General features: G+C 44.0%; 1 protein-coding gene across 1 annotated transcript in view; it reads right to left on the bottom strand.

The window, feature by feature from the left end:
* LOC134075111 (telomerase protein component 1-like) overlaps positions 1-15,078 on the bottom strand; it is a 40,704-nt gene that overhangs the window by 8,651 nt on the left and 16,975 nt on the right. The window contains exons 25-51 of the mRNA XM_062530589.1: positions 14,297-14,438; positions 13,981-14,160; positions 12,918-13,010; positions 12,465-12,597; positions 12,010-12,169; positions 11,639-11,772; positions 11,292-11,380; positions 11,078-11,192; positions 10,557-10,785; positions 10,142-10,262; positions 9,783-9,907; positions 9,491-9,590; positions 9,251-9,406; positions 8,551-8,763; positions 8,266-8,322; positions 8,035-8,176; positions 7,692-7,922; positions 7,153-7,310; positions 6,619-6,726; positions 6,100-6,204; positions 5,846-5,975; positions 5,662-5,747; positions 5,252-5,387; positions 4,858-4,988; positions 4,333-4,454; positions 3,720-3,860; positions 3,471-3,567 (exon numbers count right to left, since the gene is read on the bottom strand). Coding sequence (XP_062386573.1) covers positions 3,471-3,567; positions 3,720-3,860; positions 4,333-4,454; positions 4,858-4,988; positions 5,252-5,387; positions 5,662-5,747; positions 5,846-5,975; positions 6,100-6,204; positions 6,619-6,726; positions 7,153-7,310; positions 7,692-7,922; positions 8,035-8,176; positions 8,266-8,322; positions 8,551-8,763; positions 9,251-9,406; positions 9,491-9,590; positions 9,783-9,907; positions 10,142-10,262; positions 10,557-10,785; positions 11,078-11,192; positions 11,292-11,380; positions 11,639-11,772; positions 12,010-12,169; positions 12,465-12,597; positions 12,918-13,010; positions 13,981-14,160; positions 14,297-14,438 — 3,634 coding nt within the window. The remainder of the gene's footprint in view (positions 1-3,470; positions 3,568-3,719; positions 3,861-4,332; positions 4,455-4,857; positions 4,989-5,251; positions 5,388-5,661; positions 5,748-5,845; positions 5,976-6,099; positions 6,205-6,618; positions 6,727-7,152; positions 7,311-7,691; positions 7,923-8,034; positions 8,177-8,265; positions 8,323-8,550; positions 8,764-9,250; positions 9,407-9,490; positions 9,591-9,782; positions 9,908-10,141; positions 10,263-10,556; positions 10,786-11,077; positions 11,193-11,291; positions 11,381-11,638; positions 11,773-12,009; positions 12,170-12,464; positions 12,598-12,917; positions 13,011-13,980; positions 14,161-14,296; positions 14,439-15,078) is intronic.

The following is a 15,078-nucleotide window of genomic DNA, read 5'->3' as shown; positions in this document are numbered from 1 at the left end:
AGTCTGAATGGGCTGGACGGGGAGGAACGATAAGTTGTCCAAGTAGAATGTTTCTGAAATAGTTGTTACTTGGGAACCAGTGTCAAGGATTGACTCACATTCAATTCCTTCAATGGAGACAGATGCAGTGCAGCGTGGGCCTACGAGTCCAAGGGGAAGGGATTGGCTATTTTGGCATCTTTGTCTGTATCTGTCTTTCCCTGTCTGGGTTCTATTCATTATAGCATTAATGGGTTTGGGACTCATATGTTGGTACTTAGCTCCTGAACGTCCCGGAACAGGAGCTGCTACTAGTTTAAAGGCATGGAGGTGACTGTATGCTTATTCCTGTAAGCTTCACGTTTTTGTCTCAGCTCTGTGTTCTTTTGATGGACAAGAACGGGGTTGGGGGCACTGACACAGTGGGCAACAATGTGACCATCTTCACCACATTTAAAGCAGAACCATGGTTTAGGATGACGAGGCGCGAAATTTCGAGGTGTGGAGGCATTTGTGACCATGCAGCTGGCTTCGATTTGAGTTCTGTTTGGCTGTGGCTCTTTTTTGATGGACAGGGTTGCAATTTGTTTCTTTAATTCAGCTACTTCATCACGGAGTTTTTGTGTGTCATCATCTTTGTTTTCGACTGGGACTTCAATTCCATAAACAGCATGGGCATGCGCTGAAGCTCTTGAGCTCCCTAGATGTTTCTTCATCCTGTCTAGTTTAACTGAACGACGGTCTTCTTCTGTTCTAAGCTGATGAAGCAATTCAGGAAATGAGGGTGGGCTATTTTTCTTCTGTTCTAATTGAAGGCCTAAAATCAATGAGTGGTCCCAGCATCCTCTGCAGAACTGTCTAATTAAGTGCTTTTCTGAATCTGCAAGTGGGGCTCCCCCTCTAGAGATAACTTTAGTGAGGAGGGTCTGAAGTCTGAATAAATAATCGGATGGCTTCTCTCCAGAATTCTGGTTTGCGCTCAAAAATGCAGCAAAAAGCTCTTCTCCATCTGCTACGACTCCAAAAGCGGATTCAAGGTGGTTTACATAAGCTACAGGGTTTGCATTAACACCAAGTGGTTTCACCATGTCAGCAGCTGGACCAATCAAGCTCTCTAGTATCTTTCTATTTTTTTGTGAATCCGTGACATGGGTGTCACTTAGAAGCAGTTCAACTTGAGTTCTCCAAGCTTCGTAATCTACTTCCCCATTTGGCTTTGGAAGCCTACCTGAGAAGGTTCGCATTTTGATTGGGCTACTGTATGGGTGTGCTGACTCGTTCTTAATAACGTGTTCTACTACAACTCTCTGAATGCTTGGGGGGTTAATGATGTTTTCTTCAAGGCTTATAGAGTTACGCACAGATGAGTGTGTGCTTGGAACACAGTGAATGTTGGGCATAGGTTGGCTTCTGTTACATTCTTGGGTTATGCTAGATGTGCGCTCAACATCAATGCTAGAGTTCTGCATAGGGCTGTGTCCCAGGCTGGACGTGTTGTGAGGTTCCTGTGATGCTGTAGATCGAATGCGTTTCAGTTCATTCTCTAGGATTGTCGCATAGCCTGATGTGGCACTACCACCAATAGCACTGAGTTCTTCAAGATATTGCTGTGCTAAGTCTTTGCCTATTTCCTCTTGACATATTTCTCTAATTGTTCTGATGTTCCATAGAGTAGTTGGATCGCTGGGACTAGGTATATTGCCAAGGGTATCTGGGTTGATCCTGGTGATTGACTTTTCACACTCGAATTCTATCAATACCCTACCATTAGGTTGATTGGGCTCATCCTTAACTCTGATAAAGGATGAGATCTTCCCATTTTGTTCAAAAAAACTTTTTATCATTTCATCAGAGATTATTTCATTGACACCTTCAACTAATAAGCTGTTTTGTCCATGGACTTTATACTGATTGCAAAGTTCCATATTGACCGTGTTATTTTCTAAATAAAACTATATATAATTCAAAATATTTTTATAGAGAGGTGTGGTCAATGGGGTAGTATATGGTCTGAAACGCTAATTAACCAATCTCCTGGCTGGCTCGCCAACTTTCTGTAACCTGTACGACAGGGTAATGGCCTATACTTATACAGGGACAGTCTAATCTAATATCTAAGTTCAGTGAAGATTGGTATAGGTTTTCTCTAGACCAAATTCTAGTACTCACCCCAAAAGACAACACACACACTCGTGGTTAAGGTTATAATAAAAATATATAATTTATTTTCACAGTTCAATGTCATTCAATTCAGTTCAACAGTTATCTCAATATCAATATTAAAAGTATTAGGTTGTGTCTATTTTGCTAATATATTCTGTTATAATATTCTATTTATTATCTGTATATATCCATATACTCTTTTATATTTATTCTATTTGTTTCTATATATTTATTCTATTTATATCCTATTTAATACTAAATCTTATTATAGATTATCATTTAAACTAAATGAAAACCAAACAAAATAGAATATGAGTGCACTCAAAAAATAATAAACAAAAGAAATGAAAAGGGGGAAAGATTCAATCCAACTTGTGCAAGGTGTAATGTCCAGATCCTACCACAATCACAAGGGTAGTAAGGGGATGGTGATATGTGACAGGCAGTCCAACAGGAAGGGCAAGTTGATGTAGATGATGATGATGAATCGAATCCAAGACGACGGGGAAAATCCAGACGGGAAATCCAAGGTTCCAAGGGTGAAGCAACGGGGTTTGATCGGGTACAATAAAAACCAGTCTGCACAAAATTGTACAGAACTCTTATTAATTTCAATCTCTGTCATAATAATAACATATATACTACATATAACTAATTTGAGTTTGAATAACAACAGCGGCATATTGCCGTAGGAGTAGGCTAGTAAATCTGTTTACGTTTAGCTTGGTTGCTATGGCTTCCGTGGACGCCATGTAGCCTGAGTCAACGGCTAACAAAAAAACGGAGCTTACAATTCTTTTAACAAACACATTAAATAATTAAATTGTCTACAAGTTATACATCAAACGAACTTTACAGTCGATCTACAGATCGGGTGTCCTGACTGGTTTTAAATGTTTATGGTAGCTTATCTTAAGTGTTTGGTTCGCTCACCAGGATTCCAGTAGCTACAAATGTAACGGGGAAAGTCTTTGTAACGGGGAAAGTCTTCTTTCTTCCTTCTTCTTTAATGGTGGTGGTCGAAGATGATCTTCATATTGTTTCAAAGGTCGAGTGGAAGTGTCCAAATAGGCTATCGTGTTTGCGTCAAAATATCCAAGTCTCGAAGTGTTCGTATCAATTTATCCAAGTTTATCCGAGCTTCTCTCGCTGTGTATCACCAGACGTAGAGCTTTTCTTGAAATACGCTGGTTGACGGTTTCACTTGTTTACTTTTAGATGTTCTCGTGCGGCCTCTGGTTTATTTTGCGCATCATAATGGAAAGGGTCAATTCATTGGGTTACACTAAGATTAACCAATCAATAGGAAAGGTACGGTTAGCACTCACAATAAACCCAATCTTGAAGTTCCCATGTTGCTCTCCAGCCATCCAGCAGCTCTTGGTATCGTTTCCAAGCATAGCAAATACACGGTGTTCACGCCAGCTGTTTAATCAAAGGTTAAGGTTTAACAGCACAGTAATTTGAGCTTGAAGTTAAATCTGACCACAAAATATTATAAAGTATTATAAAGTCCAAGCCATTGTCAAGTACATCAACAGATCCCATCTGAAGATGAATAAATGTAGTTTGGTTACTTGTGAATTTGATACTGCCAATCGTCGTGTGGGGCTTCGACTTTGTAGATTTGTCCACTGTGGCACACTCCAAGGAGCATGTTGCAGTAATGAAGATGCCTTATAGGACTCTCCATTTTGTATGAGCACACCTTCTCCATACTACAAGATTGGATAGAAAAGATACAAAATTACAGATGGAAGAGGATGACTATAAATTAATCAGGACTGCAGTGGACAGAATGAACATCAACAAACTATCGCAACAGGATGTGGCTGGCATCTCAGTTAAAGGCAGAGTCCTTGATTTCTAATCCAATCTGCTTTTGATCAAGTGGTTTAGACCAAGCCACACAACAATCTAGTCAATAAAAATGTTGCTTCAGGAGTACCCACGGGGGGAATACTACAGTATACTGTATCAGCTATTGAGCTAAAATATCAACAAACTTTCTCCAAAATTTAACATTCTACCAAATACCTTCAATACATAGTCCGCTAGATACATCACATTCACTTCCAGCTCATGTACAGTATTGATCACACGAGTGTGGCCTGTGGATTATAAGGTACGCTAATGCTCTGGAGATGTCATGGTAAGTGGGTGAAGAAGAGATGTGTGTCCACAGCTCACCTCGCAGATTCCTGTTGGGGGTCCCAGTGGATTTTACAGATGTACACGTAACTGTCCCAGGAGCCCACGGCAAGCTTGTCCTCTGGCATGCTAGAGAAAGCAGTCACCCCACGATCGCTCACCTGCAGACAGAAACAGACACACGTGAACAAGATTTATAAATGGTATATTCCAATGCATATATTTTATATGCTTCCAGCCCCTTTGCACCATACTGTATACAACCAACACAAAGTCCTAGTCTGTGGAAACCCACTTAACAAACTGATTTCTGATTCTGATCTGGCAAAAAGGGAAAAATACATAAAGACAGATAGAGTGAACTGTCCCAAAGGATGCTTGGTTCTCTAAACGACAACACAATATGAGCTACAAGCATCTCATAAGAATTTCAAAACAGTTGAGTACATCATATTTCTTTTGTACCACTCTTAGCTGTTGGTTATATTTTTCATCTACACAATCAGTAATGGAGAAAACAATGTCTAGAAAAATAAACATTTACCAAATGAAAAAACAAGTTACCTGATTGCTACATATGGCCTTCATGTGATGCCAAATCTCCACTCTGCCTGACTCGTAGCCTACTACCAGCAGCTGGCCCTGATGAAGGAAGCAAAGGACCGAAACGCAGTTCTTCTGGCAGGCAGGGATCTCTGCAGGCAAAAACATCACAGCCCACACAGGGAAGCATGGTCACTACTTTGAAAATAGCACTATAGAAATCTCCTTATCTATCTATTTATTTCTATCGGAGAAGACAAAAAGTCAAATATACTATTCTGCACAGAATTAAAATGCTGATTGGGAAGATGTGGAAATAGATGTGGGGCCCTGCATTTTCTTTTTTAACTGGCTGGAAATTGGTTCAGCATTTTATTGGTGTTTGTCACTTGACAGATGTTGCTAGTTCTGGTACCCAGAGCTGTGGTCAGAGCCCACGTGCGGAGGGAGAGGTCCTTGGCCACGGTGAAGAGCGCCGATTCTCCAGTCTGATTGGTCACGGCCGCCTCCACCCCTCCAGTGTGGCCCAGCAGAGTGCTGTGGTGGTGCACCTACAGTGGGAGCACATATTCACACATTTACAATAAAGCTTCATATGAGAGGTGCACCAAATGCATTTGTTTTACAGCTACCACCATCATGAGAGTCGGACTCAATTTTACTGCAAATTACTGCAAATTACAGATACAAAACTACTGAAATGTAGCGTTGAATGTCACAAAAACACATGAATGAAGTGTTCAATATGACATGATCTACACAATGATGTACTTCCTACTGTATATCCCAGTGGGCTTATGGGTAAAAGCTGAGAAAGCCCCTCACCTGCAGCGGCTGCCACAGCTTCACCATGCCGTCATCTGACACAGTTGCAACCATCAGCTCCTCCTCTCTGCTCCTCTGGCTTACATCTGGGGGAATATGAAATTAATGACTGTGTTCTTTTTTGACGTGACGTGACGTGACGTGACGTGATATGATATGATGATGTATTCTCTGTCTTCCATACCAGTGTTGGGGATGGTGGCACAGTGGTTTATGCAGGACTTGTGTGCCTGGATCTGGGTAATTTTCATTCCCGTCTCCCTCTTCCACAAAAACAGGAGGCCATCGGCAGAACCAGCTATGAAATAGTCAGCCTGAGGGCAGAAAGAACAAGGACTAAAACCCAGCCATCAGGTAGTCAGCCGTCAGAGAAAAGAAACAATGACTATGACTAAAACCCAGCCATCAAGAGCAACTTTGAATGTGCATGTGACTCACAGCCCAACAGAGCGAAGTGAGGGGGGTGGAGGCTGTGATCTCAGTGGTGCAGCTCCCCGTCTGGACGTCCCACAACCGCACACGGCCGTCCCTGGAGCAGCTCATCTGAGGAGGGTGAAGGGTACAGGGGTAAGAACTTCACTCAGGGGTACAGGGGTAAGGGCTCCACTCAGGGGTACAGGGGTAAGAACTTCACTCAGGGGTACAGGGATTAGGGCTCCACTCAGGGGTACAGGGGTAAGAACTTCAGGGGTACAGGGGTAAGGGCTCCACTCAGGGGTACAGGGGTAAGAACTTCAGGGGTACAGGGGTAAGGGCTCCACGCAGGGATAAAGTCTCCACTCAGGGGTACACATTTAATCAGAATAAAATACTCTGACTTACTTGGACTTGTATGACTTGTGAATGATTTATACGCTGATGTTAACATACACAAACCATGGATCCCAAACCAACAGTGAACTGATTGCCCTCACTGCAAATACTGATATTCATTGACATGGGGAAAAAAACACTCACCACACCATCAGAAGTCCAGGCACAGCCTGTGATCCAGTCTCCATGACAGTGTGGAAGAGACTGGGAGAGACATGGAGGAGAGGAGCCAAGATTCCACACCATCAGAGCCTATGGAAAACCATCACAATCGCCATCATCATCATCATCATCATCACACTGGTATCACAAAAGAAGCATGCTAGAGTTGTCTCCACTTAAAGAGGCACAAAGATTTGTAAAATGAGACCTTTCAAAATATACACTGTGCCTGTCCTTTCCCAAAAGAAGAAATCCAAACTTTTTCCAGACCTTTTCAAAGCTGATTACTTTTTCTTTAAGAATGCTGTTCTTTGTAAGTTTGTGCTTTGAGCTTCAATATTCTTTGCATTATATTAATGGTCATGCTTCTACAATATGTCAGAATCTTTTAAGAGTCGTACACATGTACAGTATGTCTCCATGATAAGAGGAACAATCACACAACATCGCAGGCACAACCAGAGCAGACTACCAACTCAGCCCAGTAGCTCTCTGGTGCAGCACAGACAGCAGTACCTGGTCTTTGCCACCGGAGAGGAGCTCCTGGCCACTCAAGCTGAAGGACAGGCAGGTGATCCCGCCACTATGGCCCCTCAGAAGGCACACCTCACTGGGCTCAGCCCAGGGCTCAGCGCTCACGTCCTGCAGCGACCACAAGGCAATGGTGAAATCATCTAAGAAAGAGAGATATTTACAGTGGTGAGTAGTAGTGGCAGTAGTAGTAGTAGTGGCAGTAGAAAACAATGCTGTGTTGTTTTCAATGCAAGTTGTGTCATTTCAACACATATTGTGTAACAAATAACAATAGCAAGTGTGTTGTACCTACCTGGACAACAGTTGTGTTGTTTTCAACACATTTGTTTTAAGAGTGCATGTACAAAAGTCATTAGCCTAAATTGAGAATAAATGCTCTCAAGCAGAGTGAATTATTAGAAAATGTCCATAAGAAGCATGTGCCCAGTGTGTGCAGAAAGCCTTCATACACATACGGATGACAACATGAATGCACATCACACTCACATAACGCTAAAGCAGGGGATTGTGGGTAGACAGACCTGAGGCTGAGGCCAGATAGGTGGTGTTCTGTGCCAGGGCAGTGATGGGGCCCTTCTGTGCCCTGAAGGAGCCCTGGAGCACCAGGCCAGCTCCACCCTGCCCCCTCCTCCTCCACACCCGCAGGCGATGGTCTCCACCTCCTGCCACCAGCACCCCAGGCTCCTGGGCCTCCAGCCACAGCAGGCAGGAGACAGACACCAGGAGGCCCTCACTGGCCCACACAGTCTCTCCTGCAGCACAACAAGGGAGGTTTTAGTGACGTCCACATCTCACTGACAAAGCTGTTATTACTACAACCACACACACACAAACACAAACAATGTCCTCACAAAAATGTTGTACCTGTTTTCAAATGGAACAGTTTTACACCATCACCGTGGTACCCCACGGCAGCGTAACCACTGGCAACAGCAACACAGAGGGCAGCAGCAGCTGTTACTGTTGCTTTGTGTCTGGAGGATGTCTGGGTGTGCTTGGACAGCGACTGCAGACAACAACAGAAATTAACTATACTGAAACAAGATCATCACTGGAGAAATAGCACAACCATGGCCACTAACCCTTAAAACTCACCCTCTCTCCACCTAACACTCCCACTGAGCGACCAAGACCACCTGACCACAATTGGACCTAGGAAGTAAATGAAGAAGAACATGAAGAGGAGGAAAAAGAAGACATCAGCTATATTGAAAATGTGTATGGAAATATGTTGGAGAAACACAGAAGAACAAAAAAAAACATTGCCGTAGAAAAAAACAATGTGCAAATGTGCATGCACGTGTGTGTGTGTGTGTGTGTGTGTGTATGTGTGTGTGTGTGTGTGTTTGTGTGTGCATTACAAACAAACACTCTTCTCACCGTGGTGTCCGATCCAGCGGTGAGCAGCAGCCTGCCCTCCTGCAGGAAGGAGAGAGCCTGGGTGGGGCCGCGGTGGGCCATGAAGCTGCCCACGCAAGTCGAGGCGGCCACGGACCACAGCCGGACCTCTCCGCACAGAGAGCCAGAACACAGCTGAGAGCCACACGGGGAGAAGGAGAGGCTCCGCACTGACCGCTCATGGCCCAACAGAGTCTGGAAGAGAGAGAGAGGGAGAAAGAGCCTGTGAGAGATAGAGAGACAAAGGGGTAGAGAGAAAGAGAGAGAGAGAGAGAAGTGTGTAAAAGAGCAGGTGAGAGTGAGACGGATAGAGAGAGAGTGAAAGAGACAGAGATGGAACGAGACAGAGACCAAGATACAGTAGAGTGACACGAGGAGAGACAGAGAAAGAAACACAGAAAAAGAGAAAGAATAAGTGAGAGAGAGAGAGAGAAAGAGAGAGAGAGAGAAGTGTGGAAAAGAGCAGGTGAGACGGATAGAGAGATAAAGGGGTCGATAGAGAGAGTGAAAGAGACAGAGATGGAACGAGACAGAGACCAAGATAGAGTGACACGAGGAGAGACAGAGAAAGAAACACAGAAAAAGAGAAAGAATAAGTGAAAATGAGAAGAAAGAGAGAGAGAAAGAGAGAGAGAGAGAAGTGTGAGAATGGAGTTATTGCATCAGTTATTGCATCAGTCACCTTGGCATTGGTCTCCTTGAGCCAGTTCCACACACGCACTGATCCGTCCCAGCAGCCAACAGCCACACGCTGCCCTTCTGGGTCAAAGGTCACACAGTTCAGAGGGCTCGGACTCCACAGTTTGGCCACCAACGAGCCTTGCGGAGAGGACCACACCTGTGTGGGAGAGAGCATAGTTTCAGGGTAGTTTTTTTTTGTATCCAACTGATCGATCACTGAATGGGTCTCAGCCCAGCTCACCTTAATACCAAAATCTAAAGAGACTGTGGCCAGGTGCTTCCTGTCTCGACTGATGTCACTTCCTGTTATTCTGTTAGTATGGGCATCCATATGGGTGACCCTTGGAAAACAAAAAGAAAATTAGAAACTGTTTGTGTCAATACAATAACTATTGCAATTATTATGCAATTTCTCAGTATGACGGCGTGGGAATTCTAAATCTATATAGTTTGTTTTTTACATCCTCTTCCTGCTTTACATCTGAAGCCAACTCACAGTTTGTTTGCGTGCACAGTTGCTTATCAACTCTCACCTGCACCCGCTCTGCACGTCCCACACCTCGACCCGTCCGTCATAGGAGGTGGATCCAAGAAGCCCCTCCTTCAGGAACACGCAGCCAGAGATGCCATCACTGTTACTCACCAGAGACTTCACCTCCTGAGGGGGACACAGCATCACAGAGCTTTACGACACCACATCATGTCATACTGCTGCAACTAGTACATCATTACTTAGAAATCATGTGTAGCTTTTAGCTTCAACGATCTACAGTACATCAGATATTGCCATACGTATAACGCTTTAATTAGGGCATGTAAAATATATTGTATATTATCTATGAAATATGTGATACAGTTGAATATTTATAAACTTTTTAAAATTAAACTGCACCTGTCCAGTCTGTGCACTAAAAAAGTGCAGAGTCCCCTGTGTTGTTCCTACGGCGATGACATCCCCTCCTGGACTCACAACCACACAGGTAGGCTCTGACTGGAATGTGGACACCAGAGCACTAGACAAGGATCACAATAGACAGGTCATTATATATACATTGTATATTATACAGGCTATAATGTGCCAAAATTATCAGTATAAGTGTAACCCTTACAAACCTGTAACATCATGATATATATGATATATACGTATTACCTATGACCATTTAACATAAAACAGGGCTTAAACAGTATAGCCTGTTTGAAGAACTTTACATACTGTAGCAATCAAAAGGGTCTTTAACTTGCGAGATTTGGTTTGGTTTGAAGATCGGTTCAGAGGTGATCCTCCAGACAGACACGTGTGTAATTACCCCGCAGCTTCGGCAGTCTCCCTGTCCCCGGTGTGCTCTGCTCGGTTGAGCCACTCCACCACGCGCCCTCCGCGTCCTCCCACGATAGCACTGGCCCATAGACGGGCGGATGAGCCATCCGATTCGTTCAGAGCCTGCTGCAGGAAAAGAGCCGGCCAATGGGAGAGCAGAGATGCATGCCGCTTCAGGAATCTCTGACATTCCGTCATGTCGCTCGTAATGACTCCATCTTCGTGTGTGGTGTGATGAGGTGGGTTTGGGGGTGGGAGGGGTGAGAAAAAAAGTACATTAATATGTCCTGTATTTATCTATTTCTCCAAAGCTATCTATTGAGCAGACTAAGCACACAATTGATCCATACACTATGCTGCCAAAAGTATTGAGTCACCTGCCTTGACTCGCATATGAATTTAAGCGACATCCCATTCTTAATCCATAGGGTTTAATATACTTATTCAGAGTGTCCTTGTTGTCTTTTGGGCTACTGGTTCAGGACGGTGGCCAGAATAAAGGGGACTCACCGAATGAAGCATATGTCTCCAAGAGGCGGTGCAGGAGCCCTGACCTCACGTTGGCCCACAGGAAGTAGTAGCTGGACAGCAGGTGAGACAAGACTGACCACTGGCCACAGCTCCTCTGGACACAGACACGACAGACACAGGCACGGCGTAAAGAGAGTGGAGCCTCACAGGGGTTCAAAGAGACCGAAGGTTAAAGGTCAAACAGGGCACTGACCAGGTGATGGGGCAGGTGGGCGAGGGCATCAGAGTCACAGTGCAGGAAGGTGTCCTTCCCCTGAGGGTCTGCCTGCACCCACAGGTGAGCTGAGCGAGGTGATGTACGCACATGCACACACACACACACACACACACACACACACACACACACAATAGAGACACAATAATTAGAGTATGCCAATATGGATCCCACGTTGTCCATTTAGGTACAATACATTTTAGATTTCACCAATTCAGGGTTTTGCAACATCTACTAACTTACATACTGCAGCAATCATTGACTTAAGTATTAAAATCAAACGGTGCCTAAATGGATGACTGCAGTGCAAGGGCCTCTCTGGGTACCTGAGAGCAGGAGACGAGCTCTAGTTCGGTCCTCCTCTTTTGACAGGAAGAGCTCCTCAAAGGCGCACATCACGTCAGGATTGTACACTGTCAGGAAGCCGTCCGGGTTGTGAGCGTTGGACGGATCAAGAAGACTGTGGAAAGCAAAGACTTTAAACCCTATCGGGAGTGAATTCTTGTGTCATTCCAACACCATTAGTGTAAAAACAAATTCAAGTCAAGAAAGTTGACTGACTCAGCTGGAAGAACAATAAATGGACTGCACACTGTGAGTGAATAAATAGTCCCTCTGTTTTCCACATATTTTGTTTACTTCCCCTTCACCTCTATTTCCCTAGGTCTGACTCTGTATCAAATCTCATATCCAATACCTCTGCAAGCACCGGGCCATTTGAGTGAAGGTTGCCATAGGGATGCGGTCCTGTGGGTGTCTGGCCAGTTGAAGTGCTTCCTGCCAGGTCACTTGGCCCCCCTTGCGAGAGAGGTCATTGCACATGCTCAGTACAGTATACAGGTCCCTCTCCCTCAGACCTGTACAAGAGCAAGATGGTGAGGTCATATGGATGCAAAACAACATCATCATGAAGTCATAATTTCTTCAAAGTATGGAACAATAACAGGAAAGTAAGTGGACAATTCGGCATTAACTTTTTAAAAGAGACACTAATGAAAAAATAGGATATAATTTGTCTCAGGACACAATTAGAGTATTTGTCATAGACAGTGAGAAGCTTGTGGGGGAAAAGACTATGAGCCTAGAGCCCAGCGCACACCAAGCCGACGAGTAAACAAGTATACAGTGAGATGTTTGTGAGGGATGGCCCACCGTGGGTGCTGACGGCCAGAACCTCCAGTGCCCAGCGCAGGGCCCAGTCTGAGTACTGGGAGAGCAGCCGGAGCAGACTGTGCTCAATCAGCTGAGGCAGAGTCGCAGGAAGGCTCTGCAGGCTGTCCTTCATCTGACCGAAAACAATAAACAACAACAACAGACTGTGAGGCATAGCATCACAGCCAAGAGGACAAGCATGTCTCAAAGCTGAAGCTCTAAATATGAAATACGTAAGAAGGAGACCATTTTAAAAAACAAGTGCATCTGCTTTAATTTTCTGCTTCAGCTTCACTTGTGCATGTGCATTCCATTAGTAAAGATATGTGATTATCTCCATAGTTCCATTTGTTTAAGAAATACATATTTCATAAAGATAGTTCAGTCTACTGTAGGTGCACATAAACGTTTGCCCGTGTCATTATATGTCCGTATATTAAGGAGGCATCTGACCTTCTCAAAGGAGGCGTAGCTCCTGAGCTCCTCGCAGGCGTGGTGCAGGTAGAGTGGGCTGACCGCCCCCTTCTTCATTAGCAGAGTCTGGAGCTGGAGACAGGACACAACAAGCTCACACATCCAAGAGGACTAAAAGTCTGCGCTTCTGGCCAAAAGTTGTTCGGATTTGAACTCAACAGCAAATCAAATGACATCCCTTTCTTTCCATGCTTTGCAGAACACAGACTGCAAATATGAGCACATGAGGTATTTGAGCACAACTGCTGATCTAAAGGACTGTGGGGGTAGCGATCAGCTGATTTTGATTAACAAACAAAAGTTTACAAAACGCTTTTGCACACCTCTTTTGTGGGGACAGGTGCGTCGGAATAGGTTACCCAGTTATACTTGAAAAAGAGAATCCCTCACACTGTCCATTACGCATGCAAACATTTATTTAGTATTCACAACGTTTCGGTCATGGACCTTCCTCAGGTGAATTTCGCATGCGTAATGGACAGTGTGCCAGAGTCTCTTTTTCAAGATTAACAAAAGGAAAAACACACTGGATTACAAACACAGACCTACAGTATAAGAGGCTAAACCTATAGCAGAATTCTGTACCTACTTTTAAAAAGACCCCCTCAAGTAAAAAATATGCTTTTAACCCTGTTAGCATTAGAATTTTTTAGAACTACTGTGCCCAAGCCCTCTAGACACATCAGTCTAGAATTGATCAACTTTTCAGTCATGGGCTTTGAATACCCAAAGCGCCCACATGGGATGTGTTGAGAGAAGGATCAGGGGGGGAGGAGGTGGGACTACTGAACTTGGAGAGTGCTAATGAGGCCAAATGTAGAGGTACAGCCCATCCATTTTAAAGGCAAGAGGAGGTCTTTAAATGTAATCCTCTGGAGGCATTGTTTTAGGCTTTGTTATTATAGGGAACCAGGAAGTGAAAGTGAGATTAAGTGCGACTGGGAGAAGGAACAGGAAAATGACCATGGGTCGGACACGAAACCAATTCAATGACCAAGAAAATCACCTGATTGTTGAATGCAGTGTTACCGAGTTTCTTTACCTGATTGTTGAATGCAGAGTCACTGAGTTTCTTTCCATAGACACTGAGCTCCTTCTGAACAATCTCCTTCCGGTCTGGCAGGGACAGTTGTCCCAGGGGAAGTGAGATCGAACCCTTTTTCTTGAGCAGTGGTTGCTGGAGATCTGAGTTGGTAGTAACACTCAGAACCAGAGACACACCCTAAAAAAAGGTCCCGATAGGTACTGAAAAGTGATTGCTTGCAGAATGCATGTAATGATACTGGCAAAGAATGAGTTCTTGTCTATTCAACCAGGAACATGATATATCAAAACAGAATGCCAGGTTCTGCACTTACCTGAGGTAAATCCTGAGGTATCCAATCAGAAATAAAACTGCCTTGAGCATCCTCCACAACATCCGCCCCATCAATCAACAAGGCAAGTAATTGGCCGCTCTTCACATCACTCAGAAGAGTGTCAAATTCTGCCAGTAATTCTCTTTTGCAAAAAAAAACAGAGACAGATCAGCAATGGGGGGTACACACATAAAGATAATCGGGCTGATTTCCCCCCGATTTCTCCCCTTCCGACTAAAGACAGACAACGGCCGATTATCTTAAGCTCTAAAAGATTATTATATGAAATTCTTTTGAAGTGTGTGGTGTGTTAAGAGTCAAAATTCTCCCGACAATAGCCTTTATGACATGACGGAAAAACGTTCGGCGCCGATGATCGTAAATATAAAACATGTTCAATATTTGCGACTGGAAATCCTGTAGTGTGTGGGGTGTTCCGAGGGTAGCCAAGAAAGATTTTTTATCGTCATGAGTGGGTTCTCTCACAGATAGAAAATCGGTTGATATTTATAAAATCTTTATGTGTGTACCCCCCTTTAGCTTGACTTGAACTACAGAATATGGGTTCACAGGTGTATGAAATCAAGCACCTTGATTATGAATGCAGGCGGCATGGTGTTTGATTAATTCACCTGTGCAAAGGGACCTGATGAAACCCATGAATAGAATATCATCACTTCATTTCATCATACATTTCTTTGATATACAGAAATTAATGTTGCAATTAATGTTGTGATAAATGTAAACATATTTTTGGTTGTGAACTCTGGGACTGATCCCTG

This window comes from Sardina pilchardus, chromosome 2 (genome assembly GCF_963854185.1).
Source record: "Sardina pilchardus chromosome 2, fSarPil1.1, whole genome shotgun sequence".
NCBI lineage: Eukaryota > Metazoa > Chordata > Actinopteri > Clupeiformes > Clupeidae > Sardina > Sardina pilchardus.
The sequence above is the reverse complement of the archived record's forward strand: the minus strand, read 5'-3'. Positions and strand labels throughout refer to the sequence as shown.